This window comes from Planococcus citri, chromosome 4 (genome assembly GCF_950023065.1).
Source record: "Planococcus citri chromosome 4, ihPlaCitr1.1, whole genome shotgun sequence".
In the NCBI taxonomy this organism is placed as follows: domain Eukaryota; kingdom Metazoa; phylum Arthropoda; class Insecta; order Hemiptera; family Pseudococcidae; genus Planococcus; species Planococcus citri.
In genome coordinates, this window is record NC_088680.1 from 24594045 (window position 1) to 24620255 (window position 26211).

General features: G+C 33.5%; 1 protein-coding gene across 3 annotated transcripts in view; it reads left to right on the top strand.

Annotated features, from left to right (window-relative positions):
- toc (toucan) overlaps window positions 1-25644 on the top strand; it is a 72345-nt gene extending 46701 nt beyond the window's left edge. The window contains exons 5-14 of one of the 3 annotated variants that reach the window (XM_065363390.1): window positions 5556-5660; window positions 17103-17335; window positions 17413-17494; window positions 18708-18854; window positions 19034-19089; window positions 19403-19762; window positions 19846-20078; window positions 20285-20454; window positions 20531-20606; window positions 23525-25644. In XM_065363390.1, coding sequence (XP_065219462.1) covers window positions 5556-5660; window positions 17103-17335; window positions 17413-17494; window positions 18708-18854; window positions 19034-19089; window positions 19403-19762; window positions 19846-20078; window positions 20285-20454; window positions 20531-20606; window positions 23525-24347 — 2285 coding nt within the window. In that variant the 3' untranslated portion in view covers window positions 24348-25644. The remainder of the gene's footprint in view (window positions 1-5555; window positions 5661-17102; window positions 17336-17412; window positions 17495-18707; window positions 18855-19033; window positions 19090-19402; window positions 19763-19845; window positions 20079-20284; window positions 20455-20530; window positions 20607-23524) is intronic. The other 2 variants (XM_065363391.1, XM_065363392.1) reach the window with 2 other exon arrangements.
- The last annotated feature ends 567 nt before the right edge of the window (window positions 25645-26211 follow it).

Here is a 26211-nt window from a genome sequence, read left to right on the forward strand (position 1 = left end):
TTTTGTATGAAAAATATTTATTTCATACGACGAATGAGTTGAAATATATTCTGTAAAGGTGAAAGTAATTTGCTCGCCCAAAGTTGACCTTTCGAAATTAGAGAATTCTTCGGAGATGAGTTACTTACCTTTAAAAACAATGTGGTTTTACGTTTTATAATAAGATATGGACTAAATGTACGTGTAAGTATATTTTTTTTCTCGATCACTATCTTTGAGTTATGATGAAATTCGGGTAAAGTTGCGGTTAAACGAGAAGGTCGTTTGATGGCTCATTTACGTATATACGAGCATTTCAATCAACTCGTAGCATATCATCAATAAACCGCAATTTTTCCCAATTTGAAAACGTCTTCTTACATACACGATACATGTACCTACCTATACCTAATCTGCATGTAAAAATTCGTCCATCGAAGAAGGGAATATTACGAACGATATGGTCGCTAGACGTGGAAAATTAAAAGCAATGCCATGTCCTAATATCTACGCAGTTTACGGTTCGCGTAATTACGTATAAATAAGTGTACAAATATTAACACAGCAGTGCGAAAGGGTGAAAGGGGTAAGAGACCCTAGTAAAACGACGTTATAAATCGATATCTCGTTGGACGCGTTAAAAAGCTATACTTGCATAGTAGTAGTCGATTGAAGAGAGAAAGGAAAAATGCCACTACGTAATCTGTGTAAGAAAATACTCCCACCATAGCATAGGAAGCTGTGCTTTTGGCGGTAGAGGAAAAGTCGAGGTGGCAAAGCTATGAGTCATCGGTGGGTATAAACGAGTGTGATGGTGTGGTGCTATGCGGTGATGGTGATGGTGAGATACCTATAGTCGAGATACTTTACGTACTATGTTGTAGAAAGGAATGGGTAAAATTACGGAATCGTATGCTTCGTCTGTTGGTCGACGTTTATTTCGCGTTTAATTGAAATAATACAGGTAGATGTACGTGGTTTTCTCGTTCGTCGATCCAAGGAAAATCCTACTCTTTGCGAATAAGTAGTCGACTTGTCGAGCAGCCAGTGCAAGTACATTGTTTTCACTCGGTATATACTTCGTAATTATTTCTTTTTACGCTGGATGGACATTCGCACGTGCGTGGTGCATTTGCTGGTATCTTATTATTGTGGTATTTTTATGTACGAGTATTACTTTACTTACGCGAAGAGTGTTCGAAAGTGAATTAGTGGTGTTTGTGAAGTTCCCTAGTCGAAGAAGGCTTTTGAGTGCAGGTATTTTGAGAGGTAAGTTTTTCGTAGAGTTTTCAATTTTTTGAATATATTTTCCTAATTTGAATCGTGTGCTTTGAGGATCGATACAGGTGTTTGATTATTTTGTTCCTGAGGTGTAGGTGTATTCGCTCTATTTATACTTTTGGTTAATTTTTTGATTTCTTTGAGCCTTAATCTATTGATCTTTGAGTACCTTACTTTGCTGTTATTCTCACACGAAAAAATTCTGGTATTTTTTCATTTTTCTCCCCTGAAACGTCAGAGTGTCTTTGAAGTTTGAATTTGAGGTAGGTATTTGAAAGATGATCGTGTAAATGCTCATCGCTTAGTGAGTGGAAAAGCCGACGACGACGACCATGTAATTGTTGACAGATTCGCGACATGGCAATGGCATGCAATGTGTGTTTTAATACTGCATATTTTAATTATCAAGAAAGTTTTCCATTTCGCGACTGACTAACCGTGTAAATATCAAGAGCGTAATTAAAAGGTCGTAAAATTTCATTTCACGTACCTACGAGTACTTGCTATAGCATATAGCAGGTGACTCTTATCATAAGCGGTGATTTCAATTTTTCTTTCTTATTCAATTTTGCATACGATATGCATAACTATAATATGTATGCGAATGTTTATACTTGTATGTACCGAGAGGTGTAATTATTTCGCGCATAATACAAGAAAGATATCAACGATTCGATGAATAATTTTACACGTAGAATGACGTTCGTGACAAGTGGTAATCAGATGAGTATGCAAGAGAGTTGTGGAGTTTCACACGAGGTCATGATGGATTTTCTCGATAGGCGGTTCGAGTTTACTCGAGTGTTGATTTGTGTAAGTGAAATGTGAATTAAGTGAAGGGGTTGAACTGCGATGAGTATAGTCAAGGTAGGTGCAATGAAAAGTGTAAAATAGCAATCATGAAAAAATAATGCAAAAATGCTAAAAAATTGACTATTTTTTTGAAAGTTGAATAATATTAGAAACTTAATTTCAAAGAGTAAAAAAAAAAATATGTTTTTATAAGAAATGTAAAATTTTGAAAAGATATGGAAACATCTTTTGTTTTAAAAAATTAAAATGAAACACTGTAATTTTTGACCTTTTCTATCGCAATAAGTATGAAATGACAGATCCGAATGATGCGAATAAAAATTGAACAAGTTCACCAATTCAAACTTCAGTGTACAAAATGAATCAAAAATTTCAATTTTTCCTGCTCAGTTTGATTCGAGTTACATTATTGATGTTTATCGATGCCTCAGCATAAGAGTAGTATGTGAAGTTGTTAGAGAGGCAGCTAAGGGGGGCTGGAAGGGAGCAAACCACTCTTCAGCTCTCTGCCAAAGTATTCGAAAAGTTGAGAAAATGCGATAAGTAGGTAATTAAATTTTATAAAATAAATATTGGAATTTGACAAAAGGCTGTATTCGTAATTTTTCTCAACTCCTGCAGTCGTTGATTCCCTTTAAAAAAATGTATTAAGTATAAAAAATGTCACTTGGAACGCTGATTTGGAATTGTCTTGACAGATCAGATACAATTTCTTTTCAGTTCTTGAGTTACGAATTTTCTGAATCTTTCCCTCTTGCTTGACTCGGGCCAATTTGCTTCCCTTTTTATTGTTGCGAAAAAGGTTGCTCTGATAAATTTTAATTTCGTCTCCTCGATTTGATCAAATTAATTTTTTGAAAAATTACAATTCAGAAAATTAAAAAAATTTCCAGCAATTTCTGAAAACTTGAACTTGGAATTTATTGTTGAAATTTCCTGTTAATTTAAATTACATTATACCTAATGATGATTCAGTACTTTAACCACTCTATCAAATGATGGAAAATAAGAAATTTTTGTAATTGAAATCAAAAATTGATGAAGTGTTTCTTTGAAAGGAAGGCATGGTGTCTAACGGTCATGAAAAAGTGATGAATTTTGCTTGAAACACACTTGAAAATTTTTTTAAAAACCCACCAAATGAAAAAAAAATTTTACATTTGTTTAAAAAATTAAAAAAATCTAAAATGCCTACTTGGGAGGGAGGGAGGGAGGGAGGGAGGGAGGGAGGGAGGGTATTTCCATACGATAAAAACGTGAATAATAGGTCACGAAAAAGTCATGATTTTTTGTCAGGGAGTTTTGTTAGACACCTTAGGGGGGAGGGAATTCCCTGTCCAGTTCAAGTGACTCTGGTTGTTATAAACTTTTCAAAGCAAATAAAATTACGTACATCATTGGTAAATTGAAACGTTTCAATTTTCGTTGGTATCTAAATACTTTATCTTTCTGTTTACCTATTTTCAAGTATTTTTTGAGTCCTTCAACACAATCAACATTTTGTACATTTTTTTTGTTTTCAATTTTTTTTCGTACTTGGATTATAAAAATGTATTCATTTTTTTCACAATCGAGTTTCTGCTCTATTTTTTTAAAAATCGCCACTCATTCATTTTTTATATGTATTTTTTATTGGATAAAACAAAAATTGAAGAACAACCAATGATTTGCTAGAATGATATCTTTAAATCAATTATTTTTTGATCAATTTTTCAATTCGTTCTTGTGTATGAGGTAAAAGCTATAGTATTGGAATTGTCATGAGAACATTGAACCATGCTTAATTAATATTAGCTCCTCACGATGAGATTTGATGAAAAATTTTTGCTCAATAGAACCAAATGCTATGATTTATCTGAATGGAAATTTATTTTTAAAGTAGAGGGTCATGAAACTCTTGAAATTGGGTTGGATACCTTTTTTCATCAAGAATTCCGAAATTTTTCGTTTCAATTACAAAATTTTATTTACTTAAGTACTAATGTCTTATTTTCTTTCATTTGGAAGTTCAAAGTTGAAAATAAAGTAGGTAGTCAAAGTATTACATAAATCAGTTTACGTGCTACATCTTGAAATGATCTTGTTTTAAAAAGAAATTCACACTTTTCCCTTTTTATAAAGTTTGTTGCATCAATATTAGTTTTTCTCTCTTCTTTTTTTTTCTGTTCATAAGTAATATGTTTATGCATCCTTATCTCCGACCTCTTTCTTGTGTAATTCAGTAAATTTCATGTTGAAAAAAATATAGATTACCTACCTACTTATTTAAAATATGAATGCAATCTCGATGAAATCATATACCCACATAATTTAAATACTACCTTTACCTATTTATTATAATGCACTATGCAGGTACATAGTACATACTTTGTCCATCTAATCGTGACAACATTGCTGCATTTCCATCAAACTTTCTACTTATAAAAAAAAAAAAAAATTCATCGCAAAACCGATGAAAAACGAATTTTACAAGTAGGATATTCACCTCTCGATGAAAATTTCATTCGTAATATATTTCGTATAGACATGAACTATGAAGTACGTTTTGCGACGAATCGCGAACGAACCGTATGGCAATTTCACGGTTGCATTTTTATTTTTTTACATGTTGGCCATTGTGTTAGAGGATGCAATTACACAACATAATCATCGACCTAATCGAATGGGTGACTGTGTAGTGAAGGAAGGGGAGCGGTAGGCAGGGTATACAATATTGTCGGTATTATGGCAAATATGAGTACGAAAAGTTAGGTACCTACCATCGTATAGAGCTATGAGTAGGTACCTACCTATATAATAATGAGTTCGATTCAGTCGAACGATTTTTAATGGTAATTTTTTTCTTATGGTTGAGTTTGGAGTATATCTACCTGTAAATAATATAATTTTTTTGATATCTTGTTGTGCGAGTAAAAGTGCAGAAAAATTGTTCAGGTTTTTTTTCACCAGTTCTGGGAGTGTATATAGGTGTTTAAACGCTGTTGGGGTCAAGTACTCGCATACTACTTGTGCATTGTAGCCTATTATTGTATCAATGAGGAATTGAGGAAGCAAGAGTGGGGAAAGGGTGGAATAGTTGGAGTTTTTGGCATAATCTGGTGGTTTAGAATTCATGGTGGATGGTCATGAATTTTGGCCCTTGAAGACAAGTGAACTCTGTTGCTTCGGAAAAGCAGCATTAGTGACGTAATATTAGCTTTTTTGTAATTTTTTCTGAAAAATGATGCTTTTTTAAAGACATGGAAGGGGTTTTAAATTTAGAAAAATTGGTGTGGCCTTCATTAGCCTTTGAACGCTAAATTTTTTGACTACGTATAAGGTTGTGACATTCAACCCCCTCTTCCCTCAAAATCCGTAAATGAATCAATTTTTTGTTTCACTTTCTGTATTAGTCTATGGTATTAATATGTAGCTACAATTTGACGAAATATAAGAAAATATGCATATCGATTGACTTATAATAAAAAATTATTCATTCGCAGAACAAACTGGAAGTATAAATTCTTTGATCGAAAACACATCGTCGGCTATGAAAGCGCCGAAGAAAAATGTTCACCGCAGGACGTTACCTAAAGTTCCCCTCAGAGGTGAGTTTTTTTTTGCGGCTATTCCGAATAGTATCTCGAAAAGTGAGACGCGGTGAGCGTGGTCGTAGGTAGATTTAAATTAAACTCTAGAAAGAAGCGTAAGTGTGGCCCGGTAGTTGGCCAGTTCTTTGGCACGTAGCCGGCTAAAAATAGTAGCCTGATCGGTTCATTGTGATGATTGGCGTTGACGACAGAAATGGAGCTTGATTAGTTGACTGCTTTTGTCGTAATACGTACCTAGTAGTTTTGTAGATTTGTGATTGTTTTTTTCTTCTTCTTCCTATTCGCATTATTGTAGTATGTTTACAGAAGATAATTTAGTAATCGCACTCGCTTATATTGTTTCACTTGCTGTAGCTTTCGATTAGTTGGTTTTTTTGAGATTAGCGAAGCCTGCAATTGGCTCGTGGGAAAGCGTAGATTAATTTGAGAACTTTTTTGCTATACCTACTCGTGTTACGAGACCTGGAATCTGGATGGTTTGAATTTTCACATATGGCTCGATATAATTTGTGAAATAATCTCGTATTTCAGTACGATGATAACGGTCTGGCGAGTTAGAGTTGTTGCTGAAATCGTACCAGCAAACGAATACGATAATTCGACAGCATAAGAAGGAATGAAAAACAACAATCGTGCTAATGTTAAGGCGGATGTTGCGAAAATTGCCTGAGGACAGTGTAATTCTTACCCTGCATTCAACCTTTTCTGGTCGGTCTTGTTCATGAACCTGATTCTCGAGACTTGGAAGTACACAAACGCAGTTTAACACGACGGTGTTAGTTTTACTGTACGACTCGCGTATGCCAACATCGCGTTTTTTATTCACGTGTCGGTTTTTTTTTGTGATTTTCGACGCTTTTTTTTGTTCCTGCGAGCTGCGGTTAATTCAATATTCGTGTGTAAAATTTTCATTCGCGAAGGTTTATTGAAGGGGTTTTATCGCTTTTGAATCGCGTGATTGTGACGAATTAGCCGCTCGCGGTAATTGCAATAAAGTTCAAACAGTGTCGAAAAGTGAAGTGCGCTTTTTACCACGAGAATAAAAAAAAACTTTCGTGTTAATTACTTTATATCATATCGAACTTCGAAGAGTGCGAAATTTATTAACGGTGATTGCGCTGCGTTTGTTAGCGTGTGCTTTGTGTGTGTGTGTGGGAAAATAAAATACAAATTGCGAGAAATTAATAGGCCGTGAAGGTGACCGGTATTTGTTAGGTTTTCTTTTTTCCAAAGGAGTGCTGAAATCTGGAATATGGAATTGGAGTTGTTTGATTATTCGCCATTTTGAGTCGGATTTATTGACCTAAATTTGTGGGTGCTTTTTGATGTCGTCCTTTGACTCGCGACGAATCTAGCTCTGACTTTATCGAGTATGGCTGCCGAATCGGAAAGATTTTTTCTAGTTGATGTGATCAACTGATCATGTGATGGTGGTTGTCGATGGGTTTGAGTTATACGGGCTGTAGTGTCGTCGGGTTTCTATTTTTCTGTGAAAAAAATTTGTTTAGAAACGAGATTATAAGAAGATATTCACCTATTTGTCGTCTTTTTTTATCAATGCGATGATCTATGACCTAGTTTTTTACGATAGGAAATCGTGTGTACTCGGTGTGGACTTGCTTTCAACCGTGAGGATTTACGTATTCGAAGTAGGATTGTTTGAAGAATGATTTAATGGGACTGAAAAAGGTCGCATTGAAATGTTCAACAGGTTGAATTTCATTTTGAGCATGGATTTAGATTTCCGAAATTTGGGTACCTCCTGAATTTTCGGTTTGGAACATTTTTAGGAGTATTATTTGGTGTCTTTGAAGACTCTCAAGAATTCCAAGATGTACTGAGGACATTTCCTTTTCCCTACCCTGTCCTCAATGATATTAGGTAAACTTGATTTCTTGAGTAGGTATAGGTAATGAACTTGAAAAAAAAAGAAATAATTTAGTAGATTATTATAGGTGAACTTTCCTTCATTTAATGATCGGAAATGATAAAAAAAAATCAAAAGTAGGTATATGTTGAGCATTCTATTTTTTGCTTAAAATATTTCAAACCCATGGCTTTTCTAAAAAAAAATCACTCCACAGGAAAAAAAACTTTATACTCCAAAATTGTGCGTCTTTTCATTTTTTTTTCACAGAACTCTTAAATTTTGCCAAAAGCTGGTTTTTTATGCTAAAAATACTTATTAAAAAAATTGCTATTTTTCTCATCTCAAAAATCAATGTTTGGGAAAAATCGAAAGTCCTCGAAAAAAAATGAGGAGAACCCAAATTATGGTCTGTGGAGCATCATCAAATTTTCCATCTGAGGAGTATGAGTAGTTGAGATCAGAAAAGAGATTCGATACAGAAAATGTTTACTTTTTTACTGAACTAAAAATTTCAAATTACTTACAACTTGAGAAAATGCGTTATCGTTTTGCGAAAAAAACATTTATACAGATGAGACGGGGGGGGGGGGGTGGAAACAAGTCACGAAATTTTTTTGATCAAGTGAGAGTTGGTATGCGCAGTCTTATTTCTTTTTTACTTTTTGATTATCTGCAACGTTTTAATGAATGGTTATCGTGTGGATTTTTCCTGTAAAAGGGAGGGGAATGGGTAATTTTACAGGCAAATTTTTTCAATTTGATGTTCATAATTATGGAGATAAACGAGAAAAATTTTGTACTAAATAAAGAAATTGACTTATCAGAAGATTAGATAACCATGATGATTTAATACATTTGTATGTAATATCTTCTCCATTTTTCAGAAAATGTTCAATGTTTTGATCAACCTTTGAAAGAAAAATTTGACTGATCTTCAGGTTGAAAAGAAATAGCCCCACCTTGGAAATAATTCTAAATTTTCGTAGTCTTGACCGTTCCAAGGAGGAAGACATTTATTGAAAATAACTGAACTGTGCACAGATTCTATTTTAAAAATTTGAAAATCTAGTTGGTTCTGTTTTCGAAATTATTGATTTTTTATGGGTGGGGAGGGACAGTTTTAGAAGATTCTGAAAATTTCGTAGAGGAGGAATTTTTTCTGTCATAAATTTGACGTGACTTGATTTTTTTGGAATGATTTGAGAGGTTTCTAAAAAAGGATATATTTTGAGTGATTTTGACCTGGGAGGGGGGGGGTGGATTCACGAATTTATGGAAATTTTGCAAAAGAGTGGGGGTTTTAGTCAGAGAATTGTGATTTTTCAAAAAAAAATCCCCTCGAGATGAATTTTTTTTCAAATCTTGTCTGTTTTTAAATCCCTGCTTCTTTCTTTCTCTCTTCGAAAATTGGCCATATTGATAATTTTAATATTACTTTTACAGATTATTTCCTTTTTTAGAGGGGGGGAGGGTATTGTGTACAGATTTTATTTAAAAAATTAGAAAATCTAGTTGTTTCAGTTTTCGAAATCATTGATTTTTTATGGGTGGGGAGAGACAGTTTTATACGATTCTGAAAATCTCGTAGAGGAGGAATTTTTTCTGTCAAAAATTTGACGTGACTTGATTTTTTTTGGGATGATTTGAGAGGTTTCTGAAAATTTTGTAAAAAAAAGGAAATATTTTGAGTGATTTTGACCTGGGTGGGGGGTGGATTCAATAATTTTTGGAAATTTTGTGAAAGAGTAGGTTTTAGTCAAAGAACTGTGATTTATCAAAAAAAAAAATCGCCTAAAGATGAATATTTTTATTCAAATTTTGTCTGCTTTTAAGTTCCTGCTTCTTTCTTTCTCTCTTCAAAAATTGGCCATATTGATAATTTTGTGATAAAAAATACTTATTACTGTTACAGATTATTTCTTTTTTGTGTGAGAGGGGGGGCGAGAGGTATTTTTTAAAAGATATCCATGTCAAATATTTGTCAACTTTTTTCAGTCAATCTTTGATTCAACGAGAGAAATTTAAAAAGCCGATGACATATTTAACCTGACGCTCGTTTCGATTGTTTTGAATTGGTTTTGCACCAATTATCTCCGCTTGATTTGTTTGCGGTTTGCAAAATTATTGTGTGGAAAAAGTAGAACCGTGTTTTGTAAATTTGCAACCGCCGCAGATCTGTTTGCTCTTTTTTTCGATCTTATGTGGTCAATTACAAATACAATCCCTATTTCCTCAATACAACTTACCTCATATCCATGTCGAATTCGATACCAGTACCACTCACAAACGTTGAATAATCCTCAAAAAAAAAGGTCAAAAATCGATTTTTATTTTCAAAATTTGACTCTGGGCCAAATAAAGAGCTGAAAAATAAAATCATTTTGTAAGGTTGTCACTCACTATTCACAGTGTTGATTACCGCGCGGAGGGAATTGAACTTCAAAAAGTTAATAACACGTCGTCTTGGATGTTGAAAAATTTAGATACTTATCACTCGCAACTCCTTTAACTCGATCCGATGTATGGTACGAGAAAAATGGTGTGTTAGTAATAAATAAAGACGGTAATTTCTCACTTTACATCAAACATGATTTCGATTTCCGTACTCGCTGGAACAAAATGACATGTAACCGATGTTACTCCGGTCTCGGTCGCCCTATAAAGAAACACATGTTTTGAAATAGTATTAGGAAAAAAAAAACACATCATAACAGGTGGAAAGCAGCTTGTACAAATATAGCTAGTGTTCGGTTGTGCTTGTGCAATGCGGGAGGCAGAAGGGGTAAAAATTGCGCTGGCGAGAGGTGGCGGTGACGGAAAAAATACCTACGATGACGACCACGTCCAGCAGGTCCAATTTTGGTGGCGATGGTGGCAATGGCTTGTTTTGTGCGTTACGAAGAATGCACTCGTACTCATAGATGAAGTTCGTTTATCTACCTGAGGCATTCATTGAGATTCCTTTTTCGACTCTATTTATGGATTTGATGGCTAATTGGAAAGGATGTCAATGGCGTTGTTGTTATTTTATTTTTTTTAGTGCTGCCGCAACTGGTTCGAGCGAAACAATTTGAGCGAGCGTACAAGCGCGGCGAGGCTGATCGTAGACGGATGGGGCGAGGTGATTGAGTATACAGGGTGTCCCCGGATTCCCACCTGATTGGGAAAAATCCTCAAATTTCGTGTTGAGATGTGTCAGTGGTGTTTTGGGTTTCAAAATAACGAGAAAAGTTCATATTTTACGAGGGGGGTATCTTCGTATCTCAACCATCAGGCCCAGCACAGCTAAATTGAAAGAATATGTGAAAATACATCACACGCTAAAATTTTAGGAGCTGAAATGCATTTTTCGATTTTTGATCAATGTTTGAAAATAAAATTTGATTGAGCCAAAAATGGAAAATAGTCCAAATTTTACCAAAATATACTTGCAAAAATCTGAACTTTGGTACTCGCGTTTATACTCTATTTTCAACCCCCCGAATCGATCAGAAATGGTTTTGGACCATTTTGAGCAGTTCTGCAGCCTCCAAAAGATTTTTGAAAGTTGAAATTTCCTCAAAATTTCACCCAATGAAGTTGGAAATCTGAAATTTAATTCATACTCGAATTTTAACATTCTGAGTCGACTGAAAGTAATTTCGAGTCGTTTTGGAGTCTCTAGTGATTTTTTGGAGATTCCAGTTTTCGAAAAAAATTTCCTAAAATCTGCCCAGTTCAACTTTACCTCGTATAAACACGACTGATGGAGCTTGTTGGTGACCATTTTCATCCCAGCTGCCCTCAAAATTCCATTACGAGCACCCTGGGGTTTTTTGGGTGGGGGGGGGGGGGGGGGGCTCCATACAGGTCGTAATAAAATATTGTGAAGTTTGGCTGACGTTATTGGGACACCCTGTATGGCTAATAATTAAGAGGTTATCGCCGGTTACGTTGAACTGAACCGGTCCCGTTACCCGCGTTCTGATAATATAGAAAGTAAAGTCGATTAAGGTATTATTTGAGTTGTGATATACGCTTAGATAGGCAAGAATATTATATCTTATGAATATTTTTTTATCTGTTGACCGGCATTGTTTTCCGATTGGACGGTTACGCGCGTGTTTATATCGATAATGATAATTCAAAACAAGCCAGAATGCTGAATGCGGCGCGGCGGGAACCACGCGCGGGAAAGGAGCAAAATACCTGTTTGGAAAGCGACCCGATGGTTGCCGCTACCGCCTCGCCTGCCTGCCTGCGCCATGCCAGCGCCACCGTGGTAGTGTAAATCGAGCCAAGTCGAGTCGAAAAATTGTTATTAATTATATAGACGTAATTAGAGGCGTATAAAAGAGTTTAAGTGGCGAGTTGACATCATGGTGTAAATTTTTAATCGAGTTTAACGTACGCAGGCGGCGAAATATTGTCGAGATTCGAATGACGGAACCGGTTACATATACTGAGTGAGACATGAGACCTCATCTATTGTGTTTATTTTTCTCACACACAACACACATATTAGTAGTGTACGAGCACATGCACGAAAAATTGCTCGAAAATGAATGATATACGAGCTGTAGCATGTTTGCAGCCTTAGCGTATTATTTTTTTCTCCTTGCCCGACTTGTACGTTCGTACTAATTAGAATATTGTTGGACATGTGAATTTAGCTATTTAGCCGCAAGAGCTGAAGGAAAAAAAATGCTAATTGCGCGGATTAATTAAAAGGAAATAATAGTTTTTGTGCACCGGAAATGTAAATATTTTATAATTAACGCATTCGTGCATGGATATGTGAAAAAAGAGCACCGCCAACATCGAACAGTACACCAAAATGCAACGTATAGAGTTACCGAAGATCGTCCTCGATAAGAAAAGAATTTAGAGAAAAATCATCGCGAGCGCGGCATCAAGTTCGAAAGGAACAATAGATTTAAGAAAAAAATTTGCGGTCGCGTGATTTCATCGGCGATATTACATAATGGTGGAAAGTTTGAGTAAAATAGCGTTGTTTTTTCGCGGACCAAAGAATAAGCCCGATTGTTCGCGGAAATCGCATAATTTCAATGATTTTAATAACTATCAGTTTCCGGAACGGGAAAATAAACCGGTGATTAGGTCGCCGAGTCTGCGCCGCAGAAGATGGTCGTCGTGTCATAATCATCGTAAGCTGATTAAAGGTATATTATGGGTTGTGTTTTTTTTTTCAAACAGTTTGATGCGAACATTATGGTTAAGATGGTATCGTCTGGTGTGAATTACTCGGTGTAATCGAGTGTCACGATGAGGTAGAAAGATACCGGGATGGAGATTCGCGAATTAGAGGTTCGAGTTGGGGTTAAATGGTCTGTAAGAAATAAGAATGGAGTTTTTATGCAGGGTTTCTCTGTCAGCTCAATCAACAGGTATACAATATGCTTAAACGAACGTAAATTTTTTCCAAACAAAATGAAAACTTATTTTTGAAATTTTCTGAAACAATTTTATTTAAAAAGTCAGAACAATTCAAGATTGACTACATTTTTTTTTTTCGAATTGGAATCATGGAGAAAAACTTTAAGAAGCCGAGTAGTCAATTTTTGAATGACTGTATAGACTAAGGTTTTTTATAACTCTTGAAATACTTAGTTCTGTTGTATTTTTTGCTCCAGTTCTGAGCTGATCAACTTTCAATCAATTTCATGTAATTTTATGTCATTTTAATAGGTTTCAACGTTGATCAATCTTACCTCAAATTTGATTAATTTCACTGCAATTTTGTATACTTTTTGGAAATTTTCAGTGTTTCTTTTTAATGCTGATTTTACTGTTTTTTTATGCTTCACACACCCAAATTTCCCAAAATTTCATTCCATTTTCTGAATAATTTATAAATTTTTTGTCATTTTCAACCATTTTTCAACTTTCCTTTTTCAGTCATTTTCATACGTTTGGTAAAATGTGATTAACTTTCTGATCATTTTCAGTATTATGGGTGTATTTTGTTTCATTTTGAAAGTTTTTACTCAATTGTTTTATTCCCGACATTTTTTCAAAATTTAATTCAATTTTCTTACAAGATAATTTTTTGCAATTTTTTAAACAATTTTTAATATTTTTTGTTTTTGGCGAGATTTTATTTATTCCCCGTTTTGACCATGTTTTTAAAAATGTTCCCCTGTTCGGCTCAATTTTACGACTGTTTCATCAATTTTTGGTGATTTTTTTGCTGTTTCACAGTTTTTTCGCGATACTTTACTCAATTTTTACAGAATTTCTCATCATTTTCATGCAGCATTTAATCAATTTTTTTCTCGATTTTCAACCATTTTTTGACAGTTGAAGTTTTCTAGTGTGATTTTGCTCAAATTTTGCGAAGTCATTTTTGAGCGTATTCGTGACATTTCAACAAATTTTCAAGCAATTTTTGGCAAATTTTCGATCAATTTTGTTGATTTTTTTCAATGTGTGATAATTTTTAACAGTTGGCGTCAGTTTGAGAATTTTTATAGCACACTTTACGCAGTTTTGATCAAACTTTGTTGAAATTTGATAATCTATGGGCAATTTTTGGTGTTTTTCAGCAAGTTTGAGACAATTGTTGCCTGATTTGGCTCAAATTTCAAGACTTAATCATTTTTCAGTCGTTCGCATAATCACGTTATATCATTAATTTTCGTCAAAACGTATGCAATTTTTGCAAAATTTAATTCTTTTTTGATCAAATTGCGAAATCTTTTGATAACCTAGCCAATTATTGCAGATTTGGTTGTAAATTCCTATTTTTGAATCATTTTCAATTTTAATTTTTTTTTTTTTGCAGATTGTCATGACTAGGGCTCATGCTTTTATGCTATACTATTTGTCAAAGTTTTCAAAAAGTCTCACTTTTGTTTTGACAAAAAAATATCAGGTCATTTTCTTGCTCTCGATATCAAAAAAATCAATCGAATTTTCATTCAACGTTTTCGTCATTTTTTCAAAAGATTTTTGTTTTCCCACCAACTTTTTTATTTTAATTTTAATTTTTTTAGTTATTTATGACGATTAAAAAATGTTGACACCCGCCCCCTCACTCTTTCCTCAAGAAAAATGATTCGAAAAAAAATGGCTTCCATGCTATTGCAGCACTTTCAACTATACTTTATGAAAAATTTGCTGACGAATTTCGTTCGAGTTCAGAACTGAAGTTTTATTGATTTTCTTAGTCAATGTATTTCGGTTCGTGAATTTTTCCAAAAACTTGAATGAACGTATCCTAGAACGTTATTTTTCAAAGTAAATTATGTTCATTCAAAAAACAGATTTTTATTAACTGTTTTTGTTGATTTTTGTAGCCATTATCTAGTTTGCTTTTTGATGAAACAATGTTTGCAGGAAATTTAAATGGTGATGTGAAAGTGATGAAAAAGTGTAGTGAATGAATTCAATCGAAGTATCAAAAAAAAAAAAAAAAAAATGTAAAAAAAAATTAAATATTAAAAACGTGAAGTATTTTTGAAAAAGTTACAAAAATTTTGTAGTTTTTCAAAAAAACTGGTAATTTTGTATTATTTGATAGCACTGTTGGGTAATTTTTCCGCACGTAATTTTGACTTAAAATGTATACAGATTTTCATTTGATACGGAATTTTTTCGCAATAAATTTGACCTCGTTCAGTTTTTTTTTTGGGGGGGGGGATAAAGGGGGGAGGTTCAGTCAAGAGGTTCCTAAACATTTTGTGAAAAAGTATAATGAATAATCAAAAAGCAGTAGTTAATTGTTTCAAAAAAGTTTTTGAAAGTTTGGTACTCTGTTTTCAATGTTGAAGTTCCTTGGAAAATTTTTTCTTTGTGCATACGAATTATTACGGTTGGGCATTTTATTGCTCGAATGTTATGTAATGTTGGAAAATATAATCAAAAATGAAGTACATCTACATAATGTATTTCAAGTGGATATAGTAGCCCACCTGTAGATTGTTCGATTCAGAAAGTACATTTTACGTATACTCGTACATATACATAAAACAATGCTCGCATCATTTATTCAGTTGCTGCATCAACTATTTACTTTGCCAGACGCTTGAAAAAGGCGAATCGCTTTCACACGTATACGTAGTTTATCTTGTAGACTAGCAAAAAAAAAAAAAATTGCTCACGCTTCCTTACGCTTTTCTAAATCGTCGGCGGCGCATCAGCACTGCAATCGCTTACCTGAATTGATTTTACTCGATATTGATATTAATCTCACTATCGACAAATCGTACCTACTACCTACCTATCCATCGAAAGAGAATCAAACACGCCGATCGAGTAATTTGTATAGGTGCTTACGAAGTAGTGAATGGTTAAATTTATCGAGTAGGTACCTAAATTATAGCATAATAAGAACGAATTCGTTTCCAATGGAAGTGAAAGAAAAGTAAAAATTCGCCCGAGTGTGCATCGTAGACAGAGAGGTATATCAGGTACTTAGCGAGAGGTCTGAAGGTATCTCTACTTCCAGATTCGTGAATCTTGGTTTTGTGAATGCTATCTCCGAACTGCCATAAGGTCATAGACGTGGTGCTACGCGTATCCGTTATTTTTCGCCATAGTGCACAAACTGCGACGACGCGAACGAAGGTTGTTAATTTTCACGCGGAATGGCTGAGACAATTACGATGCCTTATACTCGTATTACACCATTGAAAATTGTATCAAAGTCACGATTTGCAAGTTAATCGAGCTGTAGACTTGGGAAAAATGAAGAGTAGAAAGAGGCGCGAATTTTAAAAAAACCACTCGTGTGAAATGACGATTATTAAAGTGTGTTTTTTAATGTGGAAGGTTACGGTGTGGTGAGTGTTAATTGGAAAAATTAATATGTCGTAAAATTGTACGTACTGTTGTGGTAGGGTCACTTGGGAACTCGAATGAATATAGTATTGTTGAGTTGATGGTGATTGTTACGTGAGTGTGGGCTAAAAATGGTTAAACTAGGAGCTCTCAGAATTATTTGAAAAAAAATCAATTATGAATCAGTTTGATCGAACCTTTGATAACCATTTTACGACTGATTTTCATTCATGTAAATTGCTGAAACGAAATCGATGAATAATTTTGATCATATGCCTCCCATTTTTTCCAAAGGACCAATAATGATCCTCTTGGCCAAAATTATTCGTTTCAATTCAATTCAATGCTCAGAACAAAAATCAGTTACACATTTCCTTTCTTTATTTAACAACTCGATCGAGCACGAGCAGAGAGCTTTTTTCTAATTTGGAGATCATTCAATCCATAGAGAGATCATTAAGAGTACGATTGTTTGTTTTTACTCGATGCTGCAATCATTAATGGTGGTAATACGAGTACAATAATGGATAATGGCAGTATTAAGAACAAGTGCGCGTAATCTAGTTTGATTGATGATAATACGTATACCCATAGCAAGAGTCGTTTTTACGATTTTTTCACTCACTCTGTCATTATAATGGCGAGCAACGTTGCACTATTACTGCATCTATGTACTATGAATTACATTGCATAAGCATTCGCACATTGTGCAATTTTTTCTCTTATTCCTGAACCTGTACGTAGTAATTCAATTATTACAATGTGATTTTTTTTTTTCTCGTTCACAGATCAGAATCGTTTAACAAATGGTGCCAGTGCTGGGTCGTGTTCGATTAATAAAGGTCCTCTGAAAGCATTGCCCCCCGGTGACCATGGACATCGTGATGTGTGCAAAAATGCTGCTAAATCGAAAACCAAACCTGTGCAGATTGCCAAAGTCAACCCGCTCTTGTCGCAGCTAAAGTATACCACAAATGGCATGGAAGCGTTTATTATTCTGTTTCAAAGGATTACTGCCGATGTAAGTGATTTTAATGTGAGGTTTAGCGGAGAAATGATTGAAAGAGTTCATAAAACTAATTTGATTTTGCATTTCAGATGGATGTGTTTACGTTACCGTATATCAAACGTGAATTAACCAAGTATAAAAGCGAATGGTTGGAAATGAAATTGAAATTAGGTATGTTTATGTGATATACGATTTGTTTATTTTGGTGTGTATTTTTTTTTTCATGTGTTCGCTGCGAGGTTATGGAAATTGTGTATAACGGTGAAATTATTATGAAAAATTGATGGGATAATGAATTAATTCTATTTTTGGTTTGAAAATAAGCTTATTTTCAAAAGTGAATAAATACCTTCGTAAATAAATCAGAAGTTGAGGTGAACCAAATAATTATGTATTTTTTTAACTTTGGAAAAATTACTGTATTTTAAGACTTATGTATGATTCATTCGAATTCTCTTGAAAGTTAAATTATTTCGCACTTCTGACTGATGGGATGGTAAAGAAGAGACGACTATGAGGGATATTTGTTTCTAGCTCCATTTTTCTGAAGTGATGAAAAAAATAAGAAATAGGTTGGTATAAAATACCAAAATTCGTTTAAAAAATTCAAATTTTGATTTAAAAGAAAAAAAAAAGATTCCTAAAGAAATTGTTTATTAATTTTTATGCAGAGGGATGGGAGGAACTAAATGGCATTTTTGCTGGACCCATTCTGGCTCTCAATGACTCTGATGGCCAATTTGAAGTAGTATTGCATGAATTATCTTCTCTCGGCCCTGTATTATTGTTTTATTTTTATATTATATGGTCATCCTACATGGAAAAGATTAGGAATATTGAAATTTTTCTGGTTCTAGTCGTTGATGTAATTTTTGTTTTCAAAGTAGTTGAAAAAAAATTGAAAAATGCAAGGCAATTATGTTTATTTTTTAATAGCTAGGTATTTATATCTAGAAGATGAATGGTGTGTGATCTCAATTGCTTAAAAAATTATTGAAATTTTGAAATTAATTTTCTGGGGTGTTTTCAATAATTACGTGCAAAAATTAATGATTTTATTTTTTTTAAAAACAAATTCTCGTCCTAGTTGACTATTGATGAATAATTAATATTGAGTTACCTATCTAAAAAAAAATGAGTAAAAACTTCATTAAAATTATTAACGTCTCATATTGTTGAAAAAATCTTCAAAAACAGTTACATCAATTTTGTTTGAAAATTCGTTCAGTGGTCTATAATTTTACAAATAATTTGATCAATGAAAAATCAGGAAAATCTAAAAACGACAATTTTAAAATATTCGAGCTTGAAATTTAAAAAAAAAAATATTAAATTTTTCAAAATGTTGAGTACTTAAACTAATTGCTATTATTTTTTATTGCAGAAGAAGCGAACGTCAGTTGTAAAAGATTGAAGGAAGAAATCGAAACTCAAAAATTGAGACACGAAAGTAACTTGGAAAAATTACGAAATGCCCATTCCGAACAGCTTAACATGTTGAACTCGTGTCATAAAACTGAACTAAACGAAAGTAAGTTGATTTTTAATCTAATTTTTGAAAATATTTGACCAGACCTAACATCAATACATTTCCTTATTGTGTTTTTTTCATCACTTTTTCTCTCGAAATCCGCTTGGTTTAGTTTCAATTGAATTAAAAAAATAATATTGATCATTTTGTAAAATGAATTTTTTCTTTTCGTTTTGCAGAAACGGAAGATTACGAAAAGCAGTTGAAACAGATGGAAGAAAAATTAAAGAGCCGGGTAAGATGAAAAAAATTTCGATTTTTGTGATTTATCCGAGACGGCACAATGTGCTCATGACGTCCTTGCGAATTCGTACGACTAGAATTAAGTATTTACTGGGGTGACATTGATTTATGCAAGGTCTCCGCTGCTTGTATACGTACAATATTGTTCGGTACTCGAATACATAGCACGCGGTGTTTCTTTTTGAATGTAAACTAAAATTGAAATCGTACTACGTCTCGGATATCTCAACGAGAACTGGGTACTTGATCGTATAAAAATAGGTGTATAACGTCTCATTCCGTTTGTTTCGTTTGCTTATACATAGGAAACGTATTTGGAATCGAAATTCAACGAAGACCTAAGAGCCATTCAACAGAAGGCTGAACAAAGACTCGAAAGCATTCTGGAAGAGACGAAAAAACAAGTGAAAATATTACAACGCGAAAACGAAGAGTGGAAAGAGAAACTACGAGAGCAGTCGAAAAAGAACCTAAAAGATGTACAAGATAAGGTCAAAGTACAAATCGAACAGATTGAAAGTAAATACGAACGAAAGCTAAACGAAGCAGCCGAAGAATTGAGAAAAAAAGAAGAGCAATTCGTATCGTTTTCTAATAAAAGAGCCGAAAATTTATTGAAAAGGAAATTAAACGGGACGCAGGAAGAACGCGAGCTGTCGAACGAGGTGAGAAATTTCACAAATTCGTATTCTCCTCTCCAGGGGATTCGACTAGTGGGTTTAATAATTTTTTTGTTTTAAAATTTCAGAACGTTATTCCTCACGGATTTAAAGCCGATTTTCAAAACTTGGAGGAGGAGGTGTGCTCGTTAAGGACTGTTCTTGATCTGAAACAATCGGAGATTCAAGATTTAAGAAAGTTAAACGAGAAGCTGCACGGTGAAGTACAAGATTTACCTTTTGTTATGCAGAAATTAGATTCAGCTCAGGCCAGAGTTGAAGATTTGAGTGCTCAGCTGGAGACGAAAATTGAAAATGAAAAGTAAGTGAAGAGGGGATACAAAATATGTAGAATATTGAATGACAATTCATTTTGAATTATTTCGTTGAATATTTCTATTATTTTTTTTTATGATTTAGATCATTTCTTTTTTTTTAATTTTTTATTTGTGTGTTTTTAAAAGCTATAGTAAATAAGATTAAATTTTATTTTATGTTTTTAATGAATATTTTACGAATTTATCGCAGAAAATTATTGAAAGAAAATCGCAAACTAATGGAAACCGTTCACGCCGAAGCTGAAAAAAGAAACCGATTAGCTTTCCAAAACGAAGAACTACTATGGAAATTGAAGAGAAGCACTCAAGTAGCCAAAACTCTGGCCGTATTCAACAGCAATCGTGGAAAAGAACAATCCGGTAACTATTCTCGATAATTTGATGGTACTTTATCGTTAAATTTCTATCATCGAATCATAATTATACAACTCATTAGTTTCAGAATCAGAAGCCATGAGCCAATCCACTCCAATTAACCCAAATCATTGCCATCGGAAATTGAACCTTATTCGGTAAGAGCTTAATTTTTCATCATTTTTATCACCTACTTATATTGTATCTATTGGTTGCTGGCAAATTGCACCGAATTCGATATTATTCCTACTCATCTCATATGCTATAAAGAATCGCTGCTATAGTGCCTTATAATCATCTCGTAATGCTTGATTGGTTGGATGTTGTGATTTATTTGATCGTATTGCATATTTGGTCATTGGTAAACTAATTCTTGGTGTCAGAAAAGTGACAATAAATTCTACCAGTTTGCTTGAAACATTCGTATAAAGGCTAAGAAAAATCAACTCGATGTGTAAATAATGTGGTGTGCGTAGAAATCATCGTTTATTAATGTGTTTCTACTCGTATAAACAGTAATCATTGCTGCTTTATTTGTAAAATGGTTTATTTAGTATTTCACATGCTCTGTAATTTTTTTTTTTTGCATGTTTATGTACTTGTACGCGTTCGTTTTGTAGAATGTATTGTTTTCGGTTTTTAATTTTTATTCTTTTGGTCAATTGTTGGAATTTTTTATTTTAATTTTTTCTTAAATTTTTGTTTCCGTGATTTTAACGTGTGATTTTTATGTGTTGGAGTGTTTCTAGCCGAATGTAATTGCTTCAATGTCTTTCATCTATGAATATTGAATAATGTTCAATGTTCATGTACCACGTTAACTTTTTGCTCTCAATTTTTTCAAATTGCTTTTTCATTTGAAATTAATAGGTTTAAAAAAATTATATGTATTTCTAGAAATCATTACTGTCATTATTTCATCTTGATCTCATATTTCTTCAGATAATATTGTGAAATGAGGAGTCAATTTTAACCCTTCAGTGTTGTACTAAATAAATGAAATTTAATGAGTTTTCTGAATTTTACCATTTTTCAACATTTTATGAAATAGTTCTTTACAATTTTTAAATTTACCCGTCTCTCCATTTTTTGTTCGTCGAATTAAAATTTTTTAGAGTGTGTTGAATGCGATTTTGTTAATTTTTTCTAAAATCCTAGTCGACATTTGACTGAGATTATTCGTAAAATGTCTGCTAAAACCGTTTTTGAATTTTGAAAACTTTTCTTAGAACTTCTAAACAGCGCTGTATTCTTTCTCAGTAGAATCTTCCAATTTTTCAATTCAGGTCTTTATAATTGAAAAAAAATCAGTGTGAAATTCTCGATTTGTCAAATCACAGCTCTAAATTAAAAATTTTCAGCCTTCGTTACTTTCATCTGTTAGGTATAAATATGTTTCGAAAAACAATATCTATTGCATTTTTTTTTAATCCGCATAAAAAGTATGGTAAAAACGTTATTTTTGTTTTAAAGACGTTTTCATTTTTTATGTTCTGAACCAAAACCTTTTCTAAACTGTTCGTACTGTTTTCAAAAGTAACTTTTTAAAGAATAAATTTGCATTTTTAAAAATTTTCATTATTTTTTTCTTAGTACAAATTTGCATTTTTTTAATTTCTAATTTTTTGTTCTTAGTAAGTACAAATTAATTTTGAAAATTTCATCAAAAACGATCAAAAGAAGTTGAAAATTTTTAAAATCTAATCATTTTGACATTTTGTGAGACGTCTTATTTTTCTTTGGTTTAAACACTTTCTTAAATATTACTTTTTCGCGTTATTCACATTTTCTCTCTCTCTTTCTCAAAAAAAAAGTGATGTGTCTATTTTTGGAAATAGGTATGTCGATTATTTCTTCGATCAAGTGCCTCAAAACTTTGTCAAAATACCAAAAAAAATGGTAATAACTTGTCTCACGTAATTTATCAAGTTTTCGAAGGAACTGAGTCCGTGTATTCGCTCATTTTTTGGATACGACCCCTCAGTAGTCAGTACCCCTCTAACTACGTTTTCAATTTTTGAAAAATAATCGAGATTCAAACTATTTTTAATATATGTAGTAAAAAAATTGAAAATGGTAATTTTTAGTTACAAAATTTCTATTTTGAAAAAAGTATTAAATTATTTGTGACGGTGTTTTTTTTTTAAAATGATGCTCTGAACATGCATTCGCTCCTAATCTAACGAGTGTCTGTACTTGTAACGATTTTCAGCTTTTTAGAATCGAAATTGCCTCTTTTCAGTGTAATAATATTGAAAACTATTATTTTTTAAATTGATGCATAATTCACACCGTAAAACTAGCAATTTGAAAATTTGATCGAAATGCAATTTCGAAAACAGCACATTAACCCAACTCCGCGAACCAATTTACTAAAATGCATTTTAAATTTCTGCACCACCGGATGAAAGGCATTGAATTACAATCGGCACACCCTGTATGTATGTGCCTCGTACTTATATCGTTGGTTCATTCTGATGACCTTAATAACTTAGGCTATTTTTGTCTCAGAAAATTTGAAAATTACGATAAAAAAAATTCAACGGGATGAGTAATCTTGTACCTACTATTAATTCGAAAAATGAACATTTTCATTTTCATACCATTATTCAAATGAATCGAACCAAGGGTATAATTTTTATGGTTGCTTGTTACGTCGGTATTTCCTGTGTATAAAAATTGCCTAATTTTAACGCACGTGGCGTCATTTTGAAAGCATGTCATACCGTAATAAGATCCGAAATGCTATAGCTTCAAATTAGGCGATAATTAGTCGCAGGAAAGCACCCTTTTTTCAGCCTTTTTTTCCTTTTGTAAATGTATCGCAGATATCATGTTATTCGGCTATGTTTTTCATTTTTTTTTTTCTAACATTCATTCCTCCTTGTAACTTTGATTTTTATTGTTTCGCGTAACAATATTATTGTAAATATCACGTATTTATGTATTTCACTGCTCGATTTTTTTTCGCACGATTGTACGCTTGCTGCTGTATCCTGGTGAACAAAGCTTTGATTATCTGCGACATAATTAAGCATTTCGGCGGTAATTTTAATTCGATGGTATTGTTTTATAGAAACGGTAACGCCGAAAAATGCCTAAAACGATCTCGAACCGATAACGATATCAAATCAACCGACACGTCACCGAGCCAAGACGCCGACGTATCGTCCAAAGTACTCGGTGTGGTTGAAAAAAGCGACTCCGTCTCATGGGTGCTGGAGCTGGACGAATCTCCGGCTGCCGTCGCCTCCAGAATGCTGCGAAGAGCCAACAGCCTGCGCGGAGTACCTTCGTCTAAGAAGAAAACCCACAGCAGAGCTATGCTCAAGTTGCCAGCGCTCAAGAAACGACAAGAAGTAGAAGATACTTCGACATCCAAGGTAGACTTCGGCGTTCAATGCTGCGATATCGATTCGACTCTGGACGAGATGGACGTCGTCAGCGGCCCCATCGCCAAGCCGAGCCGTTCTGATGAAACCTTCGAAGGATCGGAATCGCCGAAGAAACCGACAAACGAAGAAGACGAGAACATCATTTCGGATATTTCTTCGATTTTCGATTTCCTTCAAGATACCGATCTCGATCCCGACGGGTTATTGACCGAGGAAGAACATCACGTGGCCGACTTTTACACATCAGAGAAAGCCCTGAGGACGCCATTTTCAACCTCGAGCAGCTCGAATAGCAGTTTGAATCTGGATATTTATGACTGGACGCCTCGTAAAGGCGATAAAGCTCTGGGAGAATCGGCCCCCATTGATGTGGCTCATTCGCCTGGTCATAGTTGCTCATCTAGCTTGACCTCGAGGAGCACATCCGATTGCGATGACAGCGAATCTAGCAGTAGTTCGTCCTTCATACCCCCAAACATTGAAACTAAATTGACTACTATTTGAAATTTTTATTTGTAAATTTTACGTGTATTTTTTGGTTTTTGATTTTTGATTTTTTTTTTCGTTTCTTCTCGAAAACCTGTTTCCACGAAGATCATCGCCGATTTTTTTTTACCTTGTGAAACCTGTATAATTTTTATATACCTAAATGTTAATCGATCAGCGAGATTGTTAATTTTTTTTATGTCTTTTTACGTGTTACAAAATTTATGTCATTTCTATTTATGTATTATCCGCTGCTTTGATTGTTTGGAAGGGATGAAAACCTACGCCAGTGTAATTCGCATTATACCATCTAAAAAATTGTTCAATGTACGAAGTTATCTGTGTTTTTTGTTTTTTGTTAGTCATGGAATTAATTTATGTATTAGTTTGTAAGACAGATGCGTTCGGAAATATAATTTCGTTTCGATTGTTCCCTCGTGAAGGAAAAAATGTAATCCTTAAAGTCATCTCAAATCGAATTTCGCATTGCGAAATAATTATATAAGTCATATCTCAGGTAATTTATACCTAATTTAAGCGAATCGATCTTTGATATCCTTTCGAATTTTAAGAGAAAAAAAACTGAACCAAAGCCTACTTATACGTGGTCTTTTTTTTTTATTGGGAGCATCGTTATTACAAAATATACTTGTATATGTTTCAAGTATTTCGTCAGTATTATCATTTTGTTTTAATTTTTTTTAGTGATTGAATAATTTGTTGTTATTGTGAATTTTTTTGTTATTGTATCTTTTCTTTTTGTCTTTTTTTTTTCTTTTTGTATAATTTCCTTGTATATTGACTTTTGAACTAAATTTTAATTAAGGAAGAGAATGTTTAATATATTTTTTTTCTATGTATGGTAGCTTAATATGTAATATGTCTAGTCATACACATCGTTGGTGTGTTTAAAAAATCAAAAAGATATATTTATCTGCATTTGTTCTCTCCCTTTCTCCTTCCTTGTTTAAATATTTGTATGTTTAGGACGTCATGTTTAATCAGCGTGTACTTACTTTGGTACTATTTTATCATTTTTTTCTTTTTGTTCAATAAATGTTTAAAATACATTGTAGTCCTGTCCGAAAAGAGATTAGAGTAGTTGAGAGGAAAACTGATGCACTTAGTTGTAATAATTTTTTGGGTTGTGATTGGTGAAGAATATATTTCTATATTAGTATTTTAAAAAATGATTTCAAACATACCAAATACACGTGTCGATTATATCGCATGTGTATGTTTTAAGCGATTAAAGTTTAAGTCTTGTTGTACGATTGATAGTGCCGTTATTTGCAAATAAATTTTTATGAATTTACGTGCTTATTTTTTTACCAAAAATATAAGTAGGTAGTGGGTAGAATTTATTGTTACTTTTTGATACCAGATCTCTGTTGTAGAAAAAGTTTTTACAGGATATCCGATTCGTGTGAAATATGTCAAATGTGACGAGTTATCAATATGGATTTCAAGTTGAAGTTTGGATGTGTAGGTGCGGAATTGCGGATCAACATGTGGTGCTTTCGAGGAAGATACGTGTTGCAAAGTTGTTCCTCGGATAAGTTTGTTGCTAGAGGTTGTTAAGAGTTGAGATTTTCAAATTGAATGATTGCAGGAGGAAGTTTTTTTTATTGTTAGTTGAATTTTGATTCGGGTTAGTGTACTTTGAACTTTGAAGAGAAATGTGTGTGGAAGACGTTTCAAGTTTCAAGGACGAGAAGGCGAAGAAAATTTGTGTTAGTTTTGAGTAGGTTCTGTAGGTTTGGTTAGAATTTTTTAAATCGATTTTCTCTATTCTAAGAAACTAATACTGCTTGAAACGTCAAATTTCTTAAAAGATGCGTTTTTGAACCGGTAGAAAAATTTTCGAAACTAGATAAAGCTG